Source organism: Danio aesculapii, chromosome 1 (assembly GCF_903798145.1).
Source record: "Danio aesculapii chromosome 1, fDanAes4.1, whole genome shotgun sequence".
In the NCBI taxonomy this organism is placed as follows: Eukaryota; Metazoa; Chordata; class Actinopteri; order Cypriniformes; family Danionidae; genus Danio; species Danio aesculapii.
Window position 1 is genome coordinate 62,856,071 of NC_079435.1, and position 19,536 is coordinate 62,875,606.

Consider the following 19,536-nt stretch of genomic DNA (forward strand, 5'->3'; position numbering starts at 1 on the left):
ATCTTTCAGTGCTCCTCCAGCTGCATGCATCTGTACAGCTGGATTAGCAGTGTTTGTTTCTGCTTTCCTCAAATAGATCTCCTCATCATGTCGGCGTGTGTGTGTGTGTGTGTGTGTGTGTGTGTGTGTGTGTGTTAGTGCCATTGCTTCATGAATCTTCAGATAAATATAGTCCTGCAGTGTGACGCTATAGTATAAACACTGCTGTGCGGCCGATGCTCTGCACAAATAACCACAGAACCAGACCAGACTGACCCAGCGGGATTTATTGGAGCAAATATTTCTTGAGGAAACACTGTAAGCCTGAGATTAATGTGCATCTTCATATTGTAGATGTGACTGCAGCATGAATGCGTTGATTATTTATGCATTAATAATGAGTGCACTATTTGCTTGCGTGTGCAGCTGAGGTTTTGGAGGTGTTGTGTTTTTGATTGAGAAATAATCTCCCTGCTCTTGTGTTTTGCTACTTCACTGAATTCTTAGTCATTTTATTTGTGCATGCATCATCAACAAAACTAAAATTGAAATAAAACAAACTGCGAAGTTGTCATGAAATCAAGAATATGATGGGGAATTGTGATTTTATTTCTTGTTTTTAAGGATTTATTTGAACACGTCTTCTTCAACTTCATCTCATCCCTTCTCTGATTGGTGTTTAATAATATGAGAGGCGGAGTCAACCTGTCACTCATGTGTGGTCCACCAACAGCAAACAACCATCTAATATCCCCACCTACAGTACAGTTGAAGTCAGAATTATTAAACCCCCTGAATTATTCGCCCCCCTGTTTATTTTTTTTCCCTAATTTCTGTTTAACAGAGAGCAGATTTCTCCAACACATCTCTAATCATAATAGTGTTAATAACTCATCTCTAATAACTGATTTATTTTCTCTTTGTCATGATGACAGTAAATAATATTAGACTAGATATTCTTCAAGACACTTCTATACAGCTTAAAGTGACATTTAAAGGCATAACTAGGGTAATTAGGTTAACTAGGCAGGTTAGGGGAATTAGGCAAGTTATTGTATAATGATGGATGTAGACTATTGAAAAAAATAGCTTAAGGGGGCTAATAATATTGACCTAAAAATGTTAATTAAAAACAAAAAAACTTTTATTCTAGCTGAAATAAAACAAATAATACTTTCTCCAGAAGAAAAAATATGATCAGACATACTGTGAAAATTTCCTGAATCTGTTCAACATCATTTGGGAAATATTGAATATTTAAAATAAAAGAAATATGAATAATATTATTATAAATATAATGAATAAACATTGTTGATCTGACGCCAGCATGAATGCATTAATTATGTATGCTTTCATTATTAGTGCACTATTTGCTTGTGTGTGCAGCTGAAGTTTTGAGATATATATGTATTTAACTGAAATGATATCACTGCTCATGTGTTTGCTAATATTTAGTCATTTATTTATAGTGTTTTCTGCATTTGAGGGAATACAGTAAGGCTGAGCCAGCATGCATCTCCGTATTGTTGATCTGACTGTAGCATGAATGCATTTCTTATTTTACATTAATAATTAGTGCACTATTGCTTAATATAAAGTTCTGAGGTCTTTAATTGAGAAATCATAAATATCACTGCATGCATTTTGTGTTTGCTATGTCACTGAATTTTCAGTTACTGATTTATGAGCTATAGTCTCAAAAAGATTACAATTTCTCCATGAAATCAAGATGACATTTTATAGAGTATTGCGTTTTTTATTACTAATACTAACATTTGATTTATTTTAAATTCTTTTATTATTTAATTATTTTAAAATCACTTTCTCTCCTTCAACAGCACCTCATCTCTTCTCTGATTGGTGCTTAATGACGTGGGGGAGGAGTCGACCTGTCACTCATAGGTGATCCACCAATAGCAAAACCACAACAATCTAATAGATAGATCATCCAATGGAGTCAAGCCCCGCCCACACTATTTCTGGCCAATAGCTTTAACCCTTTATCGGGTGAGAAACCATATATGGTAACTTCATTGATTTTAATTACAATATCATTTTTAAATCATCAATAAAGTCATAAATCCTCCTTTTGAAAGTATTTAATAAGAATTTAAGTATTCAATAGTAATAAGTGCTTCAGTGATTACTTTATGAAGTGTAAATAATAATTATTGTATTTTCTATATTTTATTTATAATTCTTTTTGTTTTAATTATTAGTTTTTAATTGAATTTAAGTTATTTTAGTATAAGTTAAATTATTTAATAATACATTTACTTCTACTATATTTGCTTATTTACTTATTATTATTATTTTTTTTTTTTGCTGATTTTATAATATTTTGTCCTGTCAGGCAGCAGAAGTCATTATGGACGGTGTTCAGTGTGGAAATGCAGGAGTCGCAGTGAAGATGAACAGAAAAACAGATGAAGATGGTACAGAACCTAAAAATACACAGGCATGACCTTCTCTGAACCTGCATTGAATGAGATGTATCTGTTTTTCATTGGTTGTGTTGAGCAGAACGTGAAGCGTGTGAGCGCAAAGCATGCTGGGAGCCCAGTGTTCTGTCCACCATTGGGAAGGAGATCGTTTACTTCGCCGGTCATGAGATCAAAATCTGGGAGTCTCTGGATTCATTCGGTTCCGTCATCTGGCCTGCGGTGAGACCAGACCTTCAGCTTATTACTGTACATACTGAGATACTATCACCTATTATTAAGGGCACCTATTTTGCAGAAATGACTTTTATGAGGAGTTTAAACCCAGCAGTGTGTGAATATCTCCAGCCTCGAATGATGAACAGGAATTAATTGTGTTTGATATAATCAGACTTGATGAATGAAACACTTTGATTGACATTCTCCCTTTGTACGTGTCATCAGAGGAGGAAAGCCCTGCCCACTAGTCTCCATCTCATTAGCATAAACAGCAGCCCTGAGTGAGAAGCAGCCGTCTGTCCATTAGCCATTAAACCCCACCCCCTACTATCAATACTCATGTTTAAACCTGCTGGTTCATGCTGATTTGAATTGAGTTCATTTCAGCTAAACAAAAATGTTAGCAACTCATTTCTCATGGTCACATGTGTGAATTATAGGCTCTAGCTCTGTGTCATTACCTCGACTCCAACCAATCGATGGTAGATCTTCTGGACAAGGCGGTACTGGAGATTGGAGCCGGCACAGGTCTGGTGTCCATCGTGGCCAGTCTGTTGGGTAAGAACTGAATTAATAATTAGATTTGGTGTGTAAATAATGCTGTTCTGACTTCTCAGATGCATGAAAGTGTTCATATTTTCCAATTGTTAGCTGGTGAAAAAGAAACGTACACCTGCTCCTTAATATGAGACACTTCACAACACTTGTGTGTTGGTCTTGGAGAACGCATTATACTGCAGTTTGATGCACTGGCATGCTATTATCCACGGTCAGTTGGTCAGGTAACTGTAGGTGATTATGACAAATTAGTTTTTATTTTAATAATATTTTAACATTTGTAAGATTTTTAAACATCGACGCAAATAACACAAATAACATTCAAGAAAAACATGATGAGCTAGAGCAGAAGAACAGAATGAGCTCTAATCACAGCTAGTGTTTCAGCCAATGATAAACTTCTGCTGAAAGTGATGGAGTTTGCTGTATTTGGCTTAACCGTTCCTGGGTGGACGACTCTAATACATAAAATAAATAAGCTGACCAAAGTTCTTATGGGGAGAAGACTTTACTGAAGATAATGAATAGTGCAGTTCCTCAGCAGTGATGTTAACTCGTCTGTCTTCTAGTAACTTAACCCCAAAGTACTGTCTGTGAGAGACTACTTTATAACCAAGGATATGACCTCCTCCGGAGATTACCCAAATGGTTTAGTTGGGTCACAAGTCTCTGAGTTCCTTTTGGCTATTTGGTCCACAGCTTTTCAGATGCAGATACTTGTTTGCGTATGAAACAAGCCATACTGCAATCTATCAAAAGCATAATGTGACTATTTCCAATTTCATAAGGTTGATTTACAGTAGGGATGTTGTAATGTAATGTCAGTTAAACAGACTTAAGCACTCATTTAGTAGTTTAAGCGTAAAATGAGATGAAAGACTCATTTTATTTCCATATTTTAAAGACAGGGCGATGCAGTGGCCTAGTAGGTAGTGCTGTTGCCTCACAGCAAGAAGGTCACTGGTTTGAGCCTCGGCTGGGTCAGCTGGCGTTTCTGTGTGGAGTTTGCATGTTCTCCCTGCATTCGCGTGGGTTTCCTCCGGGTGCTCCGGTTTCCCCCACAGTCCAAAGACATGTGGTATGTATGAATTGGGTAGGCTAAATTGTCCATAGTGTATGAGTGTGTATGGGTGTTTCCCAGTGATGTGTTGCAGCTGGAAGGGCATACGCTGCATAAAACAAATGCTGGATAAGTTGGCGGTTCATTCCGCTGTGGCGACCCCGGATTAATAAAGGGACTGAGCCGAAAAGAAAATGAATGAATGAATGAATTTTAAAGACAGGACATGGAAAAATATAGTCTAATGCACTGCTTCTTGTCTGGTCTGAGACCCACTTCACATTGTATATCGATCAGGTGGTGAAGATTGCTAATTTCATAATGGAAAGAGGCTGGCTGGCTGAAAATTAAAAGTGTGTGTGCACATCTGATGTATATGAAGCATTTGTGCATCTAGAGGCGAGTTTGAGTAGATCTGTTGCACAGAAATTACTCCTATATTTACACATGCTTCATTAATGAGAGCCATTATGAGGATAAGGTGTAATAACCTGTTAAATCACCTCCAAAACATTGACCAACTGTTTAAAAAATGACTAAATTACAATAATATTACTAAAATTACTCCCAGCTGGTTCATAAATGAGGCCTATTATGACAATAAGGTGTTTCTTCGCTGAGAAATAACCTGCAAGAAACATTTATACACAACTGATTCAAATTTAATAACAAACAAGACAATATCCAATAACACATGAGGCCCATTATGATATATGGAGTTTAATAATTACCTGTAAATCTCCTTCAGGATCTTGGGTCACTGCCACCGACATGCCGGATGTCCTCGGGAACCTGAGAGCCAACCTGTGCAGGAACACCCGCGGCCGCTGCAGGTACACCCCACAGGTAGAGGAGCTCACCTGGGGCTACGAGCTGGAGAAAACCTTCCCTCATTCAGTCTACAGATACGACTATATATTAGCAGCAGATGTGGTCTATCATCACGATTACCTGGCAGAGCTACTGGTCACCATGCGGCACTTCTGCCAGCCTGGAACCACGCTCATATGGGCCAACAAAACCCGCTTCGGCACTGATCTGCTGTTTGTGGAGAACTTTAAAAAGAGCTTCAACACCAGCTTGCTTGCAGACGATGGAGAGGTCAAGATTTACGCCGCCACCGCAAAAGAATTACAGTCAGAAATGATGCATGAAGAACGGGTGAATGGAGGAGAATTTCATGAAGAAATATTTGTGGAGCACACACAGGAATGTGAAAATGAAGACGTAGAATCAGAGTTTAGAGAGTTAAAGGCTGATATGGAGGAAATATTAGAGATGGAGGATGAAACTGAGGACAGCTCAAACCCTGACCCACAGGAGAGAGAAGAAAGTGACTGCATACTGATGGATTCACCATTAGTAGATCAGATATTAGGTCAGTGGTTCCTTTAGAATCTTTTAAAGTGATGCTGCCTGATGCAGTGTTTCCCAACCCTGTTCCTGGAGGCACACCAACAGTACATACTTTGGATGTCTCCCTTATCTGACCCATTCATTTCAGGTTTTGGAGTCTCGTCTAGTGTTCTGATGAGCTGATTCAGGTGTGTTTGTTTAGCAAGAGGGCGACATGGTGGCTCAGTGGTCACCTCACAGCAAGAAGTCTCTGTGTGGAGTTTGCATGTTCTCCCCGTGTCCTCCGGGTGCTCCGGTTTCCCCCACAGTCCAAACACATGCGCTATTGGGGAATTGATGAACTAAATTGGCTGTAGTGTATGAGTGTGTGTGTGTGAAAGAGCGTGTATAGGTGTTTCCCAGTACTGGGTTGCAGCTGGAAGGGCATCCGCAGCACAAAACATATGCTGGAATAGTTGGCGGTTCATTCCACTGTGGTGACAACTGATAAATAAAGGGACTAAGCTGAAGGAAAATGAATGAATGTTTAGGAAGAGGTTGAAATGTGTACTGTTGGTGTGCCTTCAGGAACAGGGTTGGGAAACTCTGGCCTGATGAACTGGAGTCTGATTTGGTCTTTCCTTTCAGAAAAAGGAGAGAGCACAGAGAAGGACAAACAAGACGAGTGCAATAAGCGATCATGGGCGCCAACTATTTACTACAGACCAGGGAAAGAGGTTTATCATTTTATGGGGGAGAAAATCACGATTGAGGAGGCCCTGGACTCTTATGGAGCTACAGTATGGCCAGCGGTGAGATCCTTCAGCTGTAGACAGATGAGTCAAATATATGAGACACATTCTAGAATCATGTGTGCATGTCAAGCATTTTGCATTCATTACCTGTAATGCTATATGACATATTATTCCACTTCCTTCCACACATGTACACTGAAAAAGGTGTTGCATGCAAAACTGTTGCAAACTATTTATTTGTGTTGAATTTAAACAAACAAATTAAATTTAATGTTCAACTTAATATGTTTGTTTAAATTCAGCCCAAATAACTTGTTTACAACCACTTAACGTAAAACAAAATGAGTAAATCCAAGGAATCAGCTTGTGGAATCACCAGTGGAATAACAATAATGCTCAACTTGACTATCTATGATCAACTGACAATCTGTTGTTAATGTAAAATAATGTAAATAGCTAAACTGTTATAGGGAACATTTAATCTTAAATAGTGTTAAACTTCTTCAAACAGTAACAGAGTGGACATCTCCCAGCATTTTGTGCTTTAGCTGCTGATGCTAACCTCAAGCCAGACTCCAGATCATGTGTTTTAAGCATTTTCCTCATATTATTGTTTATTAATACTGAACGAGAAATATGACAACAGAAATATGACAACAGAAATGTCAACCACCCACAAACAGACTTGGCCCAAATGTGGCCTCATTATGGCACTGCTGGCGTGTTGCCGGCACTGGCATGCATAATGTCAGCTGAATGTGGGCCATGCGTGGCAATGATGGCACTGCATGCTTGACAGCAGACTACATTTGGGCCAGTTGTGTATGGGAGGTGTGTGACCCAGATCAGTGTAGCGATTGTTCACATTGTTTAGGTAACATTAGGATATGGGTCAGTTTTTGGGGTTTCTGGTTAAAGGGTGGTGTTGATAAGGTTAACTTAAAGCTGAGAATCAGTACCAATAATAAACCTTTTGGCTCAGTTCAGGGCCAGTTAAAGGTACTAAATTCAGGCCGGTTATGGCCCATGTGTGGCCCTTGTCTTTAATCCAGTTATGGGCCACTTCAGGACCGTCAATCTTTGCGGTACTTGGGCCGAGGGAAAAGTTATTGTGTCACCCGGAGCTGGGCCAGAAAACATTTGCTATGTGGGTAATGCATCTTATTGGTGAATCCTGAACATTTAGCATGAAATAACTAGAGAATAATAATAACAATAACAACAACAATAATAATAACAATAATAATAATAGTAATAATGATAATAATAGTAATAATAATAATAATATTGCACCTTAACGCCTTCTAGAGATTCCCGCCACAGGAAGTGACATCACTTGCAGCAAGTCTCATGCTTTTTTCTGTCAATGCTTTCCAGATTGTTCTGCCTTTTTATAACCGATGTATGAGAGTTGACTATAACAGATTTGACATTTTCCACCATTCTGGGCTTTAGCTCAAGATGCTAACCTCAAAACCAGATACCTCATGGTATGTCTAAAACCCAACTCTGCATACACATACACAATGCATTTCCATCACATCATTATCTTTAAAAAATGAGTGGACTGAAATCTCACAGAAACAGAGTTGAGAACTAATCTACTAATATGATTCCTGAATATTTTGCACAAATCAAATGAAATGAGTAAGACTGACAAGATTCAGTACCTTCAACAGTTATAGAGTCCTGCTCCTGCTGAACAAACCTACTCCATCTTTAAAGTACTGTGTGTGTGTGTGTGTGTGTGTGTGTATGTGTGTGTATGTGTGTGTGTGTGTGTGTGTGTATGCTCTCTCCCACAGGCTCGTGCTCTTTGCAGATTCCTGGAAACACCAGAAGGACGACAAAAGATCGATTTACTTGACAAATCTGTTCTTGAGCTTGGAGCTGGAACCGGTTTACTTTCATCCATCATCACGCTTCTGGGTATGTGTAATGAGATTTATAATGCTTTATACACTATAGATGTCTATACAGTTACAATGGACCCTTTTCACAAGACTGTTATGATGCGTTTAACATTCATCAGCATCTTAAATCCTTGAAAGTTTTCAATACTTTGATTTTTTAAAAACGTTTAAACATTTATTTGGGCAACGCAGTGGTGCAGTAGGTAGTGCTGTCACCTCACAGCAGGAAGGTCGCTGGTTCGAGCCTTGGCTGTGTCAGTTGGTGTTTCTGTGTGGAGTTTGCATGTTCTCCCTGCGTTCGCGTGGGTTTTCTCCGGGTGCCCCGGTTTCCCCCACAGTCCAAAGACATGCGGTACAGATGAATTGGGTTGGCTAAATTGTCTGTAGTGTTTGTGTGTGTGAATAAGTGTGTATGTGTTTCCCAGTGATGGGTTGCAGCTGGAAGGGCATCCGCTGCATAAAACAAATGCTGGATAAGTTGGCGGTTCATTCTGCTGTGGTGACCCCTGATTAATAAAGGGACTAAGCTGAAGGAAAATGAATGAATGTTTGAACATTTATATGTACAGTGGAGAAATAAGTATTGCTGTTTTTTTTCCTGGGAATAATAATAATAATATAACGGAGCTGTTGACATTGAGTTAAACCAGATTTTGGTAAAACCCAAACATTACAAACATATAAAAATAAAACATAACAAAAACAATCTTAAAAATGAGTGTAATAACAGTGAAATGACTCAAGGGGAAAGCACTGAACTATTGAAATCTATTTAATAGATTATATTTTAGACGCCTCTCAAATGGAGAATAAAGCCTCATGCATTGCTCAGGTGTGAGTTTCGCACACACTTCAACAGAGTGTCAGTATCACCTTCAGAAATATGTTTTCTAAGTAAAATGGTGACGTGTTCTCAATAATACTTATTTTCCCCACCTTATATGTGTGTGTATTCTATCATCAAATTACAATAATCTGACATTATCAGACTCACACTAGAGTTTTCCTCTTTCTGAAAGTCTTGATAACACCATCCTGGAGTTTTTCTGTCATTATTTCAGCAAATAGGATTGTAAAATAATGATTTATAGTACTCTCCCATTCACTGCGCTCTGAGTTTACCAACTATGATGATTTCTGCTGCTGAGAAACACACCAATGTGAAAAGGGTCCATTAGTGGTTTGGTGGTGTGTATTTAAGCATAATGACTGAAACTGCTCTATAGGTGCCAAACTAACAGCCACGGATTTACCTGAGATTCTGAGTAATCTGACATGCAACCTCAACAGGAACACAAGAGGACGGAGGAAATATGAGCCGCAGGTTGCGGAGCTTTTCTGGGGTGAAAAACTGGACGAAACCTTCCCCAAATCCACACACAGATACGACTATGTGCTGGCCACGGACGTAGTCTATCATCATGACTATCTAACAGAGCTGATGATCACCATGAGGCATTTCTGCCAACCGGGAACCACTCTAGTGTGGGCAAACAAACTCCGCTATGCCAGAGATCTGGGCTTCATTGATGACTTCTTCAGATATTTCGATGCCAGACTTCTTGAGGAGTTGGACGATGTGAGGATTTACGTAGGAACCTGTAGGGGAGATCATCATGTTCAGGAGATGAAGGATGAAGAGGGAAACCATGTTGACATTGAGTCGGATAACTCTATCAGAGAGACCGAACATGATGATGTGGAAGATGAGCTGGAGTGTGTTGATGATCATAGACTGGAAAATGACAAGCAAGACTATGAAGAACCAAAGGAGTGTGGAAGATTTGTGGAGCACGAGGAACTTAAAGAAGGTGAGGTGTGCAAACATCAGGTAAAGCCGGCTCACACTGCAATTTTGGCTATAAAAACTACCTTTAAAGGTGCCCTACACTGAACGTCTGGGTATGCTAAGGCATAGTAGAGTAATAAAAGATCAGGATATGGAAATGGCCATACTGTGAGTCTCAGACACCACGGTTTCCTCATTGTCAGGTGAAATCTCTCTCTTTTGTTAAGTTTAATTAGGATTTAGCCTTTATCCACAACAGATCTGGTGAGCAAAACAGGTTAACATTACTCAGATTGGGTTTATATTTGTTCATGTTCAGCGTACATCATGCTCTGTGTGTGTGTGTGTGTGTAAGAGTGGTACATCAGAGCTGAGCTCATTAATATTCATAACACAAACACTTTATGATCAATCATGGACCTGATTTTAGGGGTATTTTATGGCGTAATAAATCAGCTTATAAAACTGTTTAAAGAGATTTTTTTAACTTACTGAAGCCATAAACGTACTATGTAGATATCAGAGAGCAATTTAACTTATTCAACCAATGCAGGATTCACCTTATTCTTTGCGTACAGCAGGCACAGCTATTTGAATCTTTTTGGTTTGAGACTTTCGATTTCATTCACTTCCATTTATTTTTAGACGTTAAAAACAGCTCATTATTTTGGTGTCTAGCCTAGTGGTAATGTGTGCCGACATATAGCACTGAGGTGCTCACGGCGACCTGAGTTCGATTCCCAGCTCGAGGTCCTTTGCTCATCCTTCCCCCTCCCCTATATATATAAAGCTTGTTCTGCTGATAAACTGATATTGTCTCATAATATAATTCTGCGTTGTTTGTATAATCGTGTAAACACTTGTTTGTAGAGTAAGTAGTTTGACTGTTTTCTGTGGTTTATAATTCCTAGTCATTTCTCCCATAGGGAGCTGAAACAGAAGTTCTAAAACAAATCAATAGTATCTGGATGCAGCCTTTATGATGCAAACTGAGACTGCATCACTCTGCGATACAATGTCAGACACAATGCACTCAATGGAGTGAGTGACGTCACAGTGATGGGTAGGGTTAGAGGTGGGGTTAGGTGAGCGCATTAAAAAGCATTGGTTGCAGCTCAGATTGCACTGCACCAGCTCTGCATCCAGACCTCTCTCAAACAAATGGCAAAAACGAGTGCACTTCCGCATTGAAGAATAAGCTCAACATGGCACCTTTAAAAAAAGACCTTGCTTGCAGCCAATGGAGAGGTCTAGATTTACCCAAAACACCACTAAAATAATGAATTAGAAACATCATAAATGCTGGATCATTGGTCATCTATGACAAATGTGGAAGCCTAAAATATTCCAGTAATCCTGGGCTTAAAGAGTGTGTGAAATCCAAATTAGCACATGATTATTCTACAGGTGGACAATTATTAAGTGCAATGTAATCCCCTGAAAAACAAAGTTCAGTCAAAGTCTGAGCATCTGCTTCTGCGTTTGGATTGGTCCCTTTTCTGATGATGTCAGTCTGAAGCTTCAAACACAATATTCTGAAGCCACGCCCCTCTTACTGTTAGTTTTCTACAAGAGAATAATGCAGAAAAAGAAAACCCCAGCCTTTACTCTATTGCGTTTCAGTTGGAAGTGAACACACTGACATAAAAGATTCAGCACCTTCAGACTCTGACTGTGGTTATTTTGACACGATCACTGACAGCCAATTAATGAGCACTGGGATCAAATGTTTCCTCAGACGTGGCTGAAAGTTCTTTGCTGCAGAGGGATTGAACTATGACCACTGTCAAACCAAGAAACTATAGGTTGATTACAACATTGACGACAACATTAAACCACTGCAGGGAAATTTCATCCAAGGTTTTATATTGTGAGAAATATTGACGCTTCAGATTGTTTGTGTTCACTGTTAGCTTTTATTTCAGAATGCAGTTTACTGAACGCATTACTGATGAATAATGTTCAGCTCTGCTTTAGTCTACCTGAGTGTCCATTTTTAGCATGCATTGATTGTCGCACACGGATATGATGATAACTGAGGTGTAATGCAGGGTTTACACCAAACGCAGGATTAAGTATTGATGCAGGTAAATTACATCTAAAGTCAATACAAACAGGTGAGTAGAAGCAAACTATTGGTGCAATCATGTCCACCGCGCAAGCTCAAATAATTGACCTGAAGCAAAAATCATCCCATGAGTAAACTTCTAAAGTATGACATGATGATCATGATCATTCAGAATGACAAGCCACAATCATAAGAGACTTTTAAATAAAACTGCACAACGAGCCTGGCTTTAGTTGCTTATATGGATGTTTGTTTTGTCTGCTAAATGTCAATGTTTGACGGGATCATCTTTCCCCCAGCCGAACCTGTTGAGCCAGACCCACCCGAGCAGAGATCCTGGGCTCCCACAGTCTACTACAGTCTGGGGAAGGAGATCTACAGCTTTCTGGGACATGACATTAAGATTCAGGAGTCCATAGATCATTATGGAGGAGTGGTGTGGCCAGCGGTGAGCATGAACTCATTCAGCATGAACACACACCACTGTTAGATCAGGAAGATAGTAGTGTTGTCTGAAATCACATACGGGATGAGAAAGCAAAACATCAAAGGTCGAAAGCAGAGATCAACATCCCATAATGCAATTCACAACCAGAAATAAACTTGTGTATCACTAAATACGGAAATTGTTCATTAACAGATATTTTAGTGTATAAACACTCACCGGCCACTTTATTAGGTACACCTGTCCAGCTGCTTGTTAATGCAAGTTTCTAATCAGCCAATCACATGTCAGCAGCTCACTGCATGTAGGCATGTAGACATGGTCCAGACGATCTGCTGAAGTTCAAATCGAGCATCAGAATGGGGAAGAAAGGGGATTTAAGAGACTTTGAACGTGGCATGGTTGTTGCTGCCAGACGGGCTGCTCTGAGTATTTCAGAAACTGCTGATCTACTGGGATTTTCACGCACAACCATCTCTAGGGTTTACAGAGAATGGTCCGACAAAGAGGAAATATCCAGTGAGCGGCAGTTCTGTGGGCGCAAATGCCTTGTTGATGCCAGAGGTCAGAGGAGAATGGCCAGACTGGTTCCAGCTGATAGAAAGGCAACAGTAACTCAAATAAGCACTCGTTACAACCGAGGTCTGCAGAAGGGCATCTCTGAACACACAACACGTCTAACCTTGAGGCGGATGGGCTACAGCAGCAGAAGACCACACCGGGTGCCGCTCCTGTCAGCTAAGAACAGGAAACTGAGGCTACAATTCACACAGGCTCACCAAAACTGGACAATAGAAGATTGGAGAAACGTTGCCTGGTCTGATGAGTCTCCATTTCTGCTGACACATTCAGATGCTCGGCTCAGAACAACATGAAAGCATGGATCCATCCTGCCTTGTATCAGCGGTTCAGGCTGCTGGTGGTGGTGTAATGGTGTGGGGGAGATTTTCTTTGGGTTCATTAGTACCAATTGAGCATCTTGTCAACACCACAGCCTACCTGAGTATTGTTGCTGACCATGTCCATCCCTTTATGAGCACAGTGTCTCCATCTTCTGATGGCTACTTCCAGCAGGATAACGCACCATGTCATAAAGCGCCAATCATCTCAGACTGGTTTCTTGAACATGACAATGAGTTCACTGTACTCAAATGGCCTCCACAGTCACCAGATCTCATTCCAATAGAGCACGTTTGTGGTGGAACGGGAGATTGGCATCATGGATGTGCAGCCGACAAATCTGCAGCAACTGTGTGATGCTATCATGTCAATATGGAGCAAAATCTCTGAGGAATATTTCCAGTAGCTTGTTGACTCTCTGACATGAAGGATTAAGGCAGTTCTGAAGGCAAAAGGGGGTCCGACACGGTACTAGTGAGGTGTACCTAATAAAGTGGCCAGTGAGTGTATATCAAGACAATAATGTAAGGGATTCTCTGATGGACAAATGCATATTCCAGCACATTGGACCAAGAACTGAAAAAGCTCTGCTCCCTTTAGATTGTAATGAAGTGTTTCAGGTGTGTGTGTATCACCTGAACATGTGGGTTTGATTGAATAGGCACTGGCCCTCTGCCGATTCCTGGACACTCAAGCAGGGCAACAGCAGATCAGTTTACTGGATAAATCAACCCTGGAGCTCGGAGCGGGAACGGGCCTCGTCTCAATAATGGCCACACTTCTGGGTAAGTCTAGCAAAAGAGAGTACAGTTCCCTAGTGAACTTCCCTTTGAGGGAGTCAATGGTTACAGCTTTTCAGCTTAAAATATCTTAATTAGGTGTTTGACAATCAAGAAGTTCGTAAAGGTTTATAACCACTTGAGGGAGAGTAAATAGTGAGTACATTCTTTTTATAGGGTGAACTATCCCTTTAAAGGGGACCTATTATGTAAAAATCATGTTTATAAAAGGTTTAAGCCCAGGGTAAGGATTAGGATGCAAATATGATTATGTTAAATAGGCAGGCAATAAGCCAGTATTTAATAGCATGGCATGTTTTGTCAATACATGCCTTGATTTAGACTAATTTTAAACCCCCAACACTAAATGACGGCCCTGATTTACAGGTGCTAAAGTGACAGCCACGGACCTCCCAGAAATCCTGGGTAATCTGAGGTGTAATGTGAACAGGAACACCCGTGGGTGGCGCAGACACGAGCCTCAGGTTTCAGCTCTGCAATGGGGACACAGACTGGAGCAGATGTTTCCTCGCTCCTTACATCATTATGATTATATTCTGGCAGCTGACACCGTCTATCATCACGACTGCCTGCGTGAGCTGCTCCAAACCCTGCAGCACTTCTGTCAGACCGGGACAACAGTCATTCTCGCAAACAAGCTCCGATATCAGTCCGACAGGGCGTTTATCCGGGACTTCCAGAAAGCTTTTAACACCACATTACTGACGGAGATGGAGGAGGTGAGGATCTACTCTGCTACCATTTGAATTGGGTAAAAAAAATGTTTAGCCACGCCCCTCCAACTGTTAGTTTGCTGTGAGTGAAAGATTAAAGGCGGAGCTCAGAAATAAACCCTGCCCCCTACTTAATATTCACTCCACTACCCTTTGAATTGGGTGAAAAATGTTAAGCCACGCCCCTCCAACCATAAGTTCGCCCTGAGTGAAAGATGAAGGTGGAGTTCAGAATTAAACTCCGCCCCTACTCAATATTCACTCTGCTACCATTTGAATTGGGTGAAAAAGTCTTAGCCACGCCCTTCCAAATATTAGTTTGCTGTGAGTGAAAGATTAAAGGCGGAGCTCAAAAATAAACCCTGCCCCCTACTTAATATTCACTCCACTACCATTTGAATTGGGTAAAAAATGTATAGCCACACCCCTCCAACCATAAGTTCGCTCAAGTGAAAGATGAAAGGTGGAGTTCATAATTAATCTCCGCCCGTACTCAATATTCACTCCACTACCACTTGAATTGGATAAAAAATGTTTAGCCACACCCCTCCAACCATAAGTTCGCCTAAGTGAAAGATGAAAGGTGGAGTTGAGAACTAAACTCCGCCCTTACTCAATATTCACTCCGCTACCATTTGAATTGGGTGAAAAAGTCTTAGCCACGCCCTTCCAAATATTAGTTTGCTGTGAGTGAAAGATTAAAGGCGGAGCTCAAAAATAAACCCTGCCCCCTACTTAATTCACTTCACTACCATTTGAATTGGGTGAAAAATGTTTAGACACACCCCTCCAACCAAAATTTCGCCCCCTAAGTGAAAGATGAAAGGTGGATTTCATAATTAAACTCCGCCCCTACTCAATATTCACTCTTGAATTAGGTTAAAAATGCTTATTAGTTTGCTGTGTCAAAAACGAAGCTCAGAAAAATAAATCCCGCCCCCTACTCAATATACACTCCACTACCACTTCAATTGGGTGAAAAAGTCTTAGCCACGCCCTTCCAATCATTAGTTTGCTGTGAGTGAAACATGAAAGGTGGAGCTCAGAAATAAACCCTGCCCCCTATTCAATATTCAGTTTTGGTTGGAAATAGGTAATGATTTCAATTGGGTGAAACAGAGAGAGAAAAGACTATTAGAAAAGAAAGAGATGACAAAACTCTGGCGTTAGTTTGATTATTATTGTTGTGGATTATTATTGATTGTTATGAATTGCTTCTTCCTATTCCTTTTCAGACATTTATGAATAACACTTGTTTTGTATTGAGTTGTATAATTTACTTTGCTTAATAATTGTGTTTATTTTTATTTTTACATGTTCGAAATGAAGTCTAAAGTCTTAGCCACGCCCCTTCAACCATTAGTTTGCTGTGAGTGAAATATTAAAGGTAAAGCTCAGAAATAAACCCCACCCCCTACTCAATATTCAGTTTTGGTTGGAAATAGGTATTACTCCACTAGCACTTGACTTGGGTAAAAAATGCTTAGCCACGCCCCTCTAGTTTGCGGTGGAAGATGAAAGGCGGAGCTCAAAAATAAACCACGCCCCCTACTCAATATTCCATTTCAAATAAGTCATCATACTGCAATAAAAATCTGAAGGTCTGCGAGTGAACATTTAAAACAAGTTTAAAGCATTCAGACACAGTAAATTATACCATTTAAGATTTAACAATGATTATTTGCATTTAATTATGCATAGAATGAAGACTACACATGCTTTTAAATCTTATTCAGTTACTTTATCAGAGTACGGCTGTAATAATAATAATAAAAGAGATGAGGGTTATTCCTAACCTCTTATCTTATTATAATAATTATTATTTTATTATATTGAGGGAAATGCGTGTATATTTGGTACCTGTATTAATACTTTCAGCTTTTTAATTATTATTTTCAATGTGCACAATAAAAGCCATTTTTAATAAGCAGTGATTTGTTGACACACAAATATTAAATAAAGAGAGAGGTTTAAGAAGATCCTAGTTTAGATAACAATGTAAAATATAAAGAAAGGTCTTACCGTGTCTTAATGGAGAATGCTGTGCTTAAGAAAATGATAAGTTAAGTTCATATCAAGTGCCTTTTGTAATAAAATGATGAATTGCTGTAATACACAAAAGAGTAAATCAGGATATCACTGAAAACTATATATGTAAACAATAAAAACATTCATTGGAGACAGCATAACTCCTGAATAAAGCCTGTTTGTGATTAAAAACAGGCAAAATATATATGAAAAAGGTCAGTTCCAGATCATTTTATTCCGAATCTTCCTCAAATACATCATCATCATCATCATCATCATCATCATCATCATCGTTCAGCACATTTAACAAAATAACCGTCTGTCATTTCTGAAACATCCCACGAATAGCATTGGATATAAAAGAACACCTAACTACTCTATGCATGAATTAAAATGACTTTAAAATATTGGCATTAACTAGATTTCATCTGTACTTTATAAATACAAGACATCCATAAATATATCTGAAGATATTCAAGGGATTCTTAATAGAGAGTGATATGAGATTTCCTGAAGAGTGCGGAGGAAACGGACGGGTTTAAAGAGACAGTACACGCCAAAACATACAAATGTTCTCATTTATTTAAGTGGTTGTAAACATTTATGAATTTCTTTCTTCTGGCCAACACAAAATAAGATATTTTGAAGAATGTTCTGCTAAAGTAAGAAATGTCTTTGTGTTCCACAGAGGAAAGAAACTCAAACAATCTCGCTAATCATTTTTTGGCTGAACTGTCCCTTTAATGATTGTGAATATTTAAGGCCATTTTTGAAGATCCTGCCTTTCGCATCACCCTGAAAATCAACAAACAACACACACACACAATAGAAAAGTGGCGACCCGCGGAGGAGATGTGCTTGAATGCGAATCTGGAGGAGCTGCTGAAAATGTGAGCATGAATGCTGGCTGGCGTCGTCTCTTCTGCATTTACTGCGTCTGAACCCTTAATGAAGGCTCACACATACACACACACACACACACACACACACACACACACACACACACACACACACACACACACACGTGCGCAAAAAATGTCTTGGTTTCACACAGGCCAAAAAAGAGAAATGAGTCCAGGCTCAGAAAAGAGAAAACCCTGCAGACGGACGAGAGAACGGCACATGACGAGACCCTCGTGTGTTTAGAAAACATGCATACATTTGACACACACACTAGGGTCAAGCCAAAATAATGAAGAAATGGAAAATAAATTCAAACGAGGAAAAAAATATTTAAAATATAAGAAATAAAAATAAATAAATGTAAAAAAAATAAAATAAATTGAGGGGGGGGGTAAAAATGTAATTAAATTGATCAAAAAAGGTAAACAAATTAAACAAAATAAGTTTAATCCAAATATTAGAACAAAAAAAAAGGAAGTTTTCTTTTTGTAGGGTGAAACGTGAGCGCCACATACACACACACACACACACCCACACACACACTCGATGTCCATCATATTGCCGTATATATTTACGCTTGTATTGTTGTTATGAAAAACAGTTGTGAGCAAACGCTCCATAATCATGTCTCAGTCAATAAACTGCATGTGTTTAACACACGTCCTGATGAAGAGTCAGTCAAACACACACTGAAGGCATCATGGGGTCCATGAGGGATGTGTGTGTGTGTGTGTGTGTGATGTGAGGTTTGGTTTGTGATGATCCAGAAGGCATTAAAAGTCTCCTCTTGGTTAAAAACAGGAGTGTGTGTGTGTGTGTGTGTGTGTGTGTGTGTTTGTGATGATTAGAAGGGTGTGAAGTCTGCCGGGAAGAGGATCGGCAGCCAGCTCTCAGTGAACGAGACGCAGTGTGTCCAGCCCAGAGAACGCATCAGCTGCGAAAAGAGAACACACACACACAGTCAATATACACACACACAACATCAATATATACACACTACTGACTGCAGCCCAGAGAACACATCTGCTGCTGAGAACACACACACACACACACACACACACACATCCACACACACTCAATATACATCCCTGCCAACACTTCTGTTTTTCCCAGGAGTCTCCCGTATTTCAGATCAATCTCCCGTCACCCTCCTGTTATGTTACTTCTCCCAGAATGTTCCCTTATCTTATAAAACTTCTCTTTATTTATTTATGGTTTGGTTATGGTAAAACAAAGACCATGTGAGTCAGCTAGTTGAAACGGCAGGCTACGAATAATTAATTTGTTAGGAATTAATAAATCATTTATTCACTGCTGCCTACGACAACGATGCTATCGTCCATCGCGATGTTTCACATTAGACATCGTGCGATGCCAAATTGGTTGACATTGCCCAACACTTTAAATATATATATATATATACACACACACACACACACACACACACACACACACACACGCAACTTACTTCAGCCCAGACAACACACAAACACCATCAATATACACACACACCACTGTCTTCAGCCCAGACAACGCATCAGCTGAAAGAACACACACACACACACACACACACACACACACACACACACACACACACACACACACACACACACAGTCAATTTATATACAC

At 39.7% G+C, this 19,536-nt stretch overlaps 2 protein-coding genes across 5 annotated transcripts in view; one reads left to right on the top strand and one right to left on the bottom strand.

Moving 5' to 3' along the window:
- The first annotated feature begins 212 nt into the window (after positions 1 to 212).
- Positions 213 to 16,846, top strand: LOC130233792 (uncharacterized). Of its 2 annotated transcripts, XM_056464005.1 has the most exons (12): positions 213 to 297; positions 1,818 to 1,881; positions 2,333 to 2,414; positions 2,503 to 2,642; positions 3,080 to 3,197; positions 5,006 to 5,635; positions 6,241 to 6,404; positions 8,153 to 8,276; positions 9,487 to 10,071; positions 12,417 to 12,565; positions 14,124 to 14,247; positions 14,629 to 16,846. In XM_056464005.1, exons 3-12 carry the CDS (start codon positions 2,348 to 2,350, stop codon positions 15,006 to 15,008), a joined length of 2,481 nt encoding a protein of 826 aa, XP_056319980.1. In that variant the 5' UTR covers positions 213 to 297; positions 1,818 to 1,881; positions 2,333 to 2,347; the 3' UTR covers positions 15,009 to 16,846. The 2 variants fall into 2 exon arrangements, with proteins under 2 accessions (XP_056319980.1, XP_056319989.1); XM_056464014.1 differs by lacking the exons at positions 213 to 297; positions 1,818 to 1,881 and adding an exon at positions 1,942 to 1,986.
- A 373-nt stretch (positions 16,847 to 17,219) lies between these two features.
- The window catches only part of tpp2 (tripeptidyl peptidase 2), a 36,681-nt gene continuing 34,364 nt past the window's right edge, over positions 17,220 to 19,536 (bottom strand). For all 3 annotated transcript variants that reach the window (XM_056463992.1, XM_056463985.1, XM_056463976.1), the window contains one exon: positions 17,220 to 18,840. In XM_056463992.1, coding sequence (XP_056319967.1) covers positions 18,751 to 18,840 — 90 coding nt within the window. In that variant the 3' untranslated portion in view covers positions 17,220 to 18,750. The remainder of the gene's footprint in view (positions 18,841 to 19,536) is intronic.